This window comes from Myxocyprinus asiaticus, chromosome 13, assembly GCF_019703515.2.
Source record: "Myxocyprinus asiaticus isolate MX2 ecotype Aquarium Trade chromosome 13, UBuf_Myxa_2, whole genome shotgun sequence".
Classification (NCBI taxonomy): Eukaryota; Metazoa; Chordata; class Actinopteri; order Cypriniformes; family Catostomidae; genus Myxocyprinus; species Myxocyprinus asiaticus.
In genome coordinates, this window is record NC_059356.1 from 11,621,559 (window position 1) to 11,631,030 (window position 9,472).

Below are 9,472 nucleotides of genomic sequence, written 5' to 3' on the forward strand. Positions count from 1 at the left end.
AGCTTTATACAGCTTTATTTCGTTCGTGTCATTGAAGAGACTGTAAGTCTATCCCAAACAGCTTTGCTGTCATTCCCATTAAAAATCAAAGATGGCGCTAGTGTAAATGAGGTCTAAACCGTATGGAGATAGAATTGTTGCATAATAACATACAAATGGAAAGCGATTCGCAAATAGAAAGTTGGTTCACAAACCAAATTATTGGCATAGCAGATCTTGTACACTGTGTAATATAGGGTATTAATTTATGCCTTGTGCTACTAAGATCATCTAATATGATTCATGTTTTACAAAGGCACTATCTGTACTACTGATCTTTTGTAGTGTCTAGCAGCGTGTCCGTTTGGATCTGCCATGTAACATTAAGAGTAAAGGTTTTGACGACACATTTCAGTCAAGAAACTTGGTGAAAATTAAAATAGCAGACTCATACAGTCAGCTAGGTTAGTCATAAAGCTAATGATCAGGACACTTTACAAATGGGCAATTTTCAGCTGTCATTTAGCATGACAGTACACATGTTTATAACCGAGAGAAAATGATACGAACCTTAAGTCACAGTATTCCTCTGATGGCGTCCGTTTCTTTAAAAGTTTGCGGCCTTGGAGCTTATCTGTAAGTGCTTGATGCCATGCTCATGAGAGCGCTGTGACTCTGGTCCTGCCCTGATAGTAAAACGAAGCGTGATTGATTGAAGAAAGAACATGCTACGACTGGTCCGAGTAATGTGGCCATTATCTGATTGGCTTGAGTAGACGATGGATAGATTCCACCTATTTGTAGATTTGTGTGCACATCTTGACGCTAGATTTGTTTTAAAATCGACAGATGCGTGTAGTGATTCGCAAATGCAGAGGAAGCAATCCACAAATAAATGAGCGCGATTCACAAATGAATGCTGGACAGAGTTGTATTTGTGAGTTAAAAATATATATTTGTAAATAATTTTTTTATTTGCAAATCTCAAGAATTCACTTTATTTTTGTGAAACTCCTTACAATTATTTGTGGATCTCGTTCAATTTGTTTGTGTACCAAATTTCTATTTGTAAATCTCTTTCCATTTGTATGTTATTTGCAACAATTCTATCTCCATAAAACCGCGTCTTGTCGCGTCAAAACCTTGGTTGAATTTCACACTCCGGTCCACAGGTGGCGCTGTGCTCCCTCATTCAGAGCTGGAGCATCCGTTCCGAGAGCAGCCGAACAAATGGTTTTCTCGCACTTTCTACGGGCGGTCAGTGATGTTGACAATTCCAAAACTGTCTGTCAGCCTGAAACAGTATCTAAAGTTCACAACGTTTAAAATAGTTAAGACGGCCCCGGGACAATGTTGACGCATTACGGGGATGCGGCAGCGTCTGTGTGCGTTAAATGAGGATATTAAGTATTAAACTTACAGACAGTTTGATGAACTTCAGCGCCACGTTTGATATAGAGCCGGTGGATCACTTACAGATGGTCAGATATTTCACTGTTTGGACAGTATCCACATATGGAAGCAGATAGTTTAAGGCTAGCGAGGTTTTAGCAGAGTGTTGTGATGGGTAAAGATTATTACAGGATTCTGGGCATCGAGAAAGGCGCCTCTGATGACGAGATCAAGAAAGCCTATAGAAAACAAGCGCTGAGATTTCATCCCGACAAAAACAAATCAGCCGGTGCTGAAGATAAATTCAAAGAGATCGCCGAAGCTTATGATGTCCTGAGCGATGCAAAGAAGAAAGACATCTATGACAGATACGGAGAGGACGGTAAGAGCCATCTCTGATTGTGCTGCCACGACAGAGACACAGACATTTACTGTTGTACATTGGTACACTGATGGCATCAGATGGTATTGCCATAGTACCGAATGGTTACCATATGCATGTGCTGTTATTTAAATGGTACTTCATAGATTATAATATAGGTTTTCAAACTTGGGTCCGGGGGCCGCAAGTGGGTGTCAGGGTGTCCACAGAAAATTTCAGAGAAAAGAAAAAGTGTTAAAAAAGTGCTGAATTTGATTTTATTACTGTTCATGTCATGACATTAATCATGATTATTTTATCCTATTGACAGCCTTTAACAATAGGAAGTGAAATGGCATATCTGCATAAAATGTTGTGAAATTCGAATAAAAGAAAAATAAACAATTTATTCATGGTTTAGGTATCTATAAAGACATGCAGAAAAATGGACATACAGACAGATATATATAGACAGAGATAGATAGACAGACAGATAGATACATGCATATATACAGAAAGGTACTGCAGATAGATAGATGGAGAGATAAAGATAAATAAATAGATACAGACAGAGATCGATAGATTTAGACAGATGGGTAGACAGACAGACAGACAGACAGCTAGATAGATAGAGACATAGATAGATAGAACAGACAGACAGATGGGTAGACAGATAGAACAGACAGACAGATGGGTAGACTGATAGATAGATGGAGAGATAGAGATAAATAGATGGATAGAGATACAGGCAGACAGACAGATAGATAGATGGATAGATACTGTAGATAGATAGATACAGAAAGATAGATAGAGATAAGTAGGTAGAAAGACAGACAGACAGACAGAGATAGATAGATAGAAACAGACAGATAGGTAGACAGACAGAGATAGATAGATAGATACTGTAGATAGATAGATACATACAGAAAGATAGATAGACAGATAGATAGATAAAGATTGACTGACAGACAGACAGATAGATAGATAGATACATACATACAGAAAGATAGATTGACTGACAGACACAGACAGATAGATAGATACTGTAGATAAATAGATACATACAGAAAGATTGATTGACAGACAGACAGATAGATAGATGGATAGATAGTTACTGTAGATAGATACATACAGAAAGATTGATTGACAGACAGACAGATAGATTGATAAATAGATAGATGGATAGATAGTTACTGTAGATCGATACATACAGAAAGATTGACAGACAGACAGACAGATAGATAGATAGATAGATACTATAGATAGATACATACATACAGAAAGATAGATTGACAGACAGACAGATAGATAGATACAGAAAGATAGATTGACAGACAGACAGATAGATAGAAACAGAAAGATAGATTGATAGATAGATGGAGAGATAGAGATAAATAGATGGATAGAGATACAGGCAGACAGACAGAGATAGATAGATGGATGGATAGATACTGTAGATAGATACATACAGAAAGATAGATTGACAGACAGATAGATACAGAAAGATAGACTGACAGACAGATAGATACAGACAGATAGATAGGTAGATGGATAGATAGATACTGTAGATTGATACAGTGCATCCGGAAAGTATTCACAGTGCTTCACTTTTTCCACATTTTGTTATGTTACAGCCTTATTCCAAAATGGATTAAATTCATTATTTTCCTCAAAATTCTACAAACAATACCCCATAATGACAACGTGAAAGAAGTTTGTTTGAAATCTTTGCAAATTTATTAAAAATAAAAAACGAAAATAAATCACATGTACTTAAGTATTCACAGCCTTTGCCATGACACTCAAAATTGAGCTCAGGTGCATCCTGTTTCCACTGATCATCCTTGAGATGTTTCTACAACTTGATTGGAGTCCACCTGTGGTAAATTCAGTTGATTGGAGATGATTTGGTTAACAGTTAAAAGTGCATATCAGAACACAAACCAAGCCATGAAGTCCAAAGAATTGTCTGTAGACCTCCGAGACAGGATTGTATCAAGGCACAGATCTGGGGAAGGGTACAGAAAAATTTCTGCAGCATTGAAGGTCCCAATGAGCACAGTGGCCTCCATCATCTGTAAATGGAAGATGTTTGGAACCACCAGGACTCTTCCTAGAGCTGGCCGCCTGGCCAAACTGAGCGATCGGGGGAGAAGTGCCTTAGTCAGGGAGGTGACCAAGAACCCGATGGTCACTCTGACAGAGCTCCAGCGTTTCTCTGTGGAGAGAGGAGAACCTTCCAGAAGAACAACCATCTCTGCAGCACTCCACCAATCAGGCCTGTATGGTAGAGTGGCCAGACGGAAGCCACTCCTCAGTAAAAGGCACATGACAGCCCGCCTGGAGTTTGCCAAAAGGCACCTGAAGGACTCTCAGACCATGAGAAACAAAGATTGAACTCTTTGGCCTGAATGGCACACGTCATGTCTGGAGGAAACCAGGCACCGCTCAACACCTGGCCAATACCATCCCTACAGTGAAGCATGGTGGTGGCAGCATCATGCTGTGGGGATGTTTTTCAGCGGCAGGATCTGGGAGACTAGTCAGGATCGAGGGAAAGATGAATGCAGCAATGTACAGAGACATCCTTGATAAAAACCTGCTCCAGAGCGCTCTGGACCTCAGACTGGGGTGAAGGTTCATCTTCCAACAGGACAACGACCCTAAGCACACAGCCAAGATAACAAAGGAGTGGCTAAGGGACAACTCTGTGAATGTCCTTGAGTGGCCCAGCCAGAGCCCAGACTTGAACCCAATTGAACATCTCTGGAGAGGTCTGAAAATGGCTGTGCACTGACACTCCCCATCCAACCTGATGGAGCTTGAGAGGTCCTGCAAAGAAGAATGGGAGAAACTGCCCAAAAATAAGTGTACCAAGCTTGTAGCATCATACTCAAAAAGACTTGAGGCTGTAATTGGTGCCAAAGGTGCTTCAACAAAGTATTGAGCAAAGGCTGTGAATACTTATGTACATGTGATTTTTATTTTTTTATTTTTTTTTAATAAATTTGCAAAGATTTCAAACAAACATATTTCACGTTGTCATTATGGGGTATTGTTTGTAGAATTTTGAGGAAAATAATGAATTTAATCCATTTTGGAATAAGGCTGTAACATAACAAAATGTGGAAAAAGTGAAGTGCTGTGAATACTTTCCGGATGCACTGTACAGACAGACAGATAGATAGATGGATGGATAGATAGATACTGTAGATAGATACATACAGAAAGATAGATTGACAGATAGATAGATAGATAGATATAGATGTAGATACAGATAGATGGATAGAGATAGATAGATAGATACTGTAGATAGATAGATACAGAAGGATAGATTGACAGATAGATAGATATAGATGTAGATACAGACAGATAGATAGAGATAGGTAGAAAGACAGATAGATGGGTGGACAGACAGAAAGACAGATGGGTAGACAGACCGATAGATAGACAGACAGACCAACAGACATTATTGTTAGTCCATGATAATTAATGTAGTTAACTTATGTTAACATTACAACCTTATTGTAAATTGTTGCTTTTTTCTTGGCTCCCTTGCACTTGTCCTGCCAATATTTGCTTTCATAATATTCTGTTTTTTTTGGGTTCTGTGAATGTGGCATGTATTGATTTATTGAGCAGATTAAGTACTGTACTATAACAAAGTGCACAATCCTGTGAGCCTTTCAAAAGTTTTAGCTATCTCTCTGTGACTCAAGCTTGGTGACCTTTAGAGACCACTTCAGTTTTCTCTGAATGCTGCAAACACAGGAGCGCGTAGCATGTCGACGAGGGACTTGAAAACTATGAAACCCCATCTGATCTCCAGATTAACAATGCAAACTGTGCCATGTGACCAGGTCATTCCTGTGAGCTGGTGCTTTCTGTATTATTGCTGCTATGCATATGCAGATTCTTATAATTACCAGCATGCTGACTTGCTGTTTGCCATAAACGTGACCTTTCTTTCTTCCGCAGGGCTTAAAGGACACGCTAGCGGCAGCACCAGTGGCCCTAGCTACACTTTTCACGGCGATCCTCACGCCATGTTTGCGGAGTTCTTTGGTGGACGTAGCCCGTTTGATCAGTTTTTCACATCTGCTGGGGGTGCAGATAATGATATGGACATTGATGACCCATTTGCAGCATTTGGGATGGGTGGAATGGGTGGCTTTCCCAGATCCTTCAAGTCCCGGGTAGCGGGTGCACAAGGGGGCCAGGGAAAAAAGAAAGACCCCCCCGTGGTGCACGAGCTTAAGGTGAGCCTTGAAGAAGTGTTCTCTGGTTGCACAAAAAAGTTAAAGATCTCACGCAAGAGGTTGAACCCGGATGGCTTCACTGTGCGCACAGAGGACAAGATCCTCACTGTGAATATCAAACGTGGCTGGAAGGAGGGGACTAAGATTACCTTTCCCAAAGAGGGAGACGAGACGCCCACCAACATCCCTGCTGACATAGTGTTTGTGGTAAAGGACAAGATGCACCCAGTTTTTCGGAGAGATGGCTCTGACATCGTCTATGCTGCAAAGATATCCCTCAGAGATGTGAGTGTCTAATGTCTGCAAAATAAAGTTACTTAAGTTACAGTAACATACACCAGTCAACTTCTGTTAAAGTGATAGTTCACCCAAAAATGAAAATTCTGTCAAACCTGTATTACTTTCTTTTTACCGTGAAACACAAAGGGAGATGTTAGGAAGAACTTTAGGGACTGACAGTCTCCATTGTCATTCACTTTCATTGCATAGTGAACATCTCATTTTGTGATCCACGGACAAAGTCTTGTAGGAACACTGTACTTAACAAGCATCTTTTTTTTCAGTCGGTTGTGTATGAGAAACACAATAACACATCCAGGAGAAGGATAGAGCTGCTGGCCAAGCTCCAAAAATGGGTGGGAGCTGCAAACCACCAGCAAAGAAACCTAACACTTTCCCTCATGAAGTATAGGTCCCTGTGAAACAAATATGGGTGTTCCCCAATCAGATGGCAGTACCGGTTTAAAAACACCCACTGATTGGGAAACACACATATTTGTTCTGCAGAGACACCAGTCTCTCCCAAGCCGTGAGTGGAAGTGCTCCCTTAGTAAAAGTAATCCATAAGACTCCAGTGGTTAAATCAATGTCTTCCAAAGCGATACGATCGCATTGGGTGAGAAACGGATCAATATTTAAATCATTTTTCACTATAATTGTTAACTTCCTGTCGCTTTCCAATGCGCATTCATGAGAGGACCGAGTTCAGACAGCCTCTCAGGTGACGTAAACACAGTATACCGTATTACAGAATACCAGCACATGTTTAAACAAATGAGTCATGAGTTACAATGATTCAAGAGTCCAATTCCTGCAGATATTAGGCATCAGTTCTGTGGATGTGTTGGCGCTATTTGTGTTGAGGCAACCTTTAATCTTGTCATTTGAAATTATCCTGCAAATTGCATGAATAATCATTAATACTCATTAAAGAAGCTCTAATTATGAGGGGGGGGGGGCTGCTGTACATAGATTTGCAAATATTAGGTTAATAATTGCTCTCTTCTTTTGTCTCCTTTCTTTCTTTCATGCTCTCTTTACCATTGCTTGGCAGGCTCTATGTGGCTGCACCATCAGTGCTCCCACCCTGGATGGTAGAACTGTCACAGTGACATCACGTGACATCATCAAACCTGGCATGAAGAAGAGGATTGTCGGAGAGGGACTGCCACTGTCCAGATGTCCTGAGAAGAGAGGAGACATGGTGCTGGAGTTCATAGTGAAATTTCCAGACAAGTTAGGACCGAGTGCTCGTGAGGTTTTGGTTCAGATCCTACCGCCTTGATCGCTGCAATCATTAGAGGAGAGACTACCAGCCAATGCGATTAGAGCCCAGACAGATCGTGTGATTGGGCCCGTTGAGTTCTCTAGTTATTGAACCTGAAAGCACCAGTGAGAAATCTACAAATATATCAAGCTCTGAGAAGCATAATAGAGCTCCAGTATATTAATTTTAGCCCCATTAGTTATTAATGCAGTGCACTTTTCCAAATCACTGTGAATCATTTCAGAAGACATATATTGACTCACAGACAGTCTTACAGTACCTCAGAGTCAACGCTCATGTTTGCATTTCCCTGTTTTACTGCTTCAGGTTCCCTTCCCTCGAATATATGTTTATATTTTCTTTTATTAAATTTATTCAAATTTTAGACTCAGTTGTCACAATTTTACTTTCTCCTTTCTTTCAAGCAGGTTTGGGCAAATTTCAGAACTTAGGAATAGTCTCATTTTCAAATCATGTGTTGGAATTTGAATTGGATTTGCCACATCTCACAGGATGTTGAATTGGAAACTGAATAAGAATGAAAAGAAGAGGAAATGCTGAAATGTAGGGCTGGGTAAAATTATTTATTTTCCAATTAATCCCATTTATACATTTAAAATATACATTTTTAAAATCCCAAGATCTGTCTTTTACTCTGTGACATCAACCCTCTACAATGAGACCAGATTTTGTGTTATGTGACTAAAGACACTGGTTGGTAAATTTTCTGATTTCACTCACCAGTGATTGAGTAGTTCTATATAATGTGTCTCAAAAACAAGATCCATGCAATCTGTTTTTCATTTAATATTGTCTCTTTAGTTTTAATACCTTTTCGGTTCTTTACAGTGAGTTATTGATCAAAAACAACAACAAAAAAAGAACATTTCTAATTCTAATTACACATAGCACAGATATTGTAAAGAAGCCACCCAACTCAACTCCTTAGTCAACCAAAACACTTCTCTGAGATGCTCACTGAACTGCTGCTATGTTTAAAGAGCACTTGTTCTACATATCAATGTAAATTTTTGTAAATAGTACAAATAATGCAAGTAAAAAACATGTAACAATATATAAGTATATGCAATATAAAATGCAATTTCAAGATATCATATTTATTGATGGAATACATGGAATTTGTACATTTTTAAAAAGCTAAAATGTGACCGAAATGCTGAAATTCTTCTTTTTTTTTTTTTTTTTTTTGGTAAAATGTATATTCTCGTAATGTACCAAGCTAGAAGGTCCCCTGTATAATAAACAACCGTTTTAGGTGAAAGAACATTTCTTTCATACTGTATGTAAGCAAAATGGTCATTATAACTGAAATATGTCCAAATGAATTGAACTCTTCATTTAATCAAAATCAGAATTTAATCAAATTGAGAGCTTACGAATTGTGATCTACCAGTAATAGAATCAGGAATGTGTATCAATACCCACCCCTACTGAATTGTAATTCAAAGAAATTCAACACAATAGATTAGGGGTTTTCAAATTTGGTCTGTGAACTCCCAGGGGGGCGCAAGTGTGTGTTAAAAGGTCCACAGGAATTTTCAGAGAAAAAAAAAAAGTGTTAAAAAAAATGACTGAATTTGATGTTATTGCTCTCTTTCCAAAGCCTGGTCAGAAATCATGAGATTAATCGTGATTATTTTATCCTATTGACCTCCTTCAACAGTAAGAAATGAAAATGTCAACATATAATTTTGTGAAATTTAAATAAATAAGAAAATGTTTTTATTCATGGTTTATATGTCTAACATAAAATAGATACACCATTACCAAATAAAATTTAAATAATTTCCATATAATATATTTAATTTCTATTGGCTTTTGTACAATGACAATATATTATTATTATTATTAAATAACTTATTAAATAAGCCAATTATTTAATACTGCAAACAGCATGTTGTCTTTATAACGTCA

At 38.6% G+C, this 9,472-nt stretch overlaps 1 protein-coding gene across 1 annotated transcript; it reads left to right on the plus strand.

Moving 5' to 3' along the window:
- The first annotated feature begins 1,191 nt into the window (after positions 1 to 1,191).
- LOC127450735 (dnaJ homolog subfamily B member 1-like) lies at positions 1,192 to 7,922 on the plus strand. Its single transcript, XM_051715056.1, has 3 exons — positions 1,192 to 1,753; positions 5,711 to 6,276; positions 7,325 to 7,922. Exons 1-3 carry the CDS (start codon positions 1,543 to 1,545, stop codon positions 7,553 to 7,555), a joined length of 1,008 nt encoding a protein of 335 aa, XP_051571016.1. The 5' UTR covers positions 1,192 to 1,542; the 3' UTR covers positions 7,556 to 7,922.
- Positions 7,923 to 9,472: the final 1,550 nt, after the last annotated feature.

Excerpts from the sequence above, each read along its gene's own strand:
- LOC127450735 (XM_051715056.1), top strand. The coding sequence starts at position 1,543 with ATGGGTAAAGATTATTACAGGATTCTGGGCATCGAGAAAGGCGCCTCT. Across the intron at positions 1,754-5,710 it reads TGACAGATACGGAGAGGACG|GGCTTAAAGGACACGCTAGC; the intron begins GTAAGAGCCATC and ends TTTCTTCCGCAG. Across the intron at positions 6,277-7,324 it reads CAAAGATATCCCTCAGAGAT|GCTCTATGTGGCTGCACCAT; the intron begins GTGAGTGTCTAA and ends ATTGCTTGGCAG.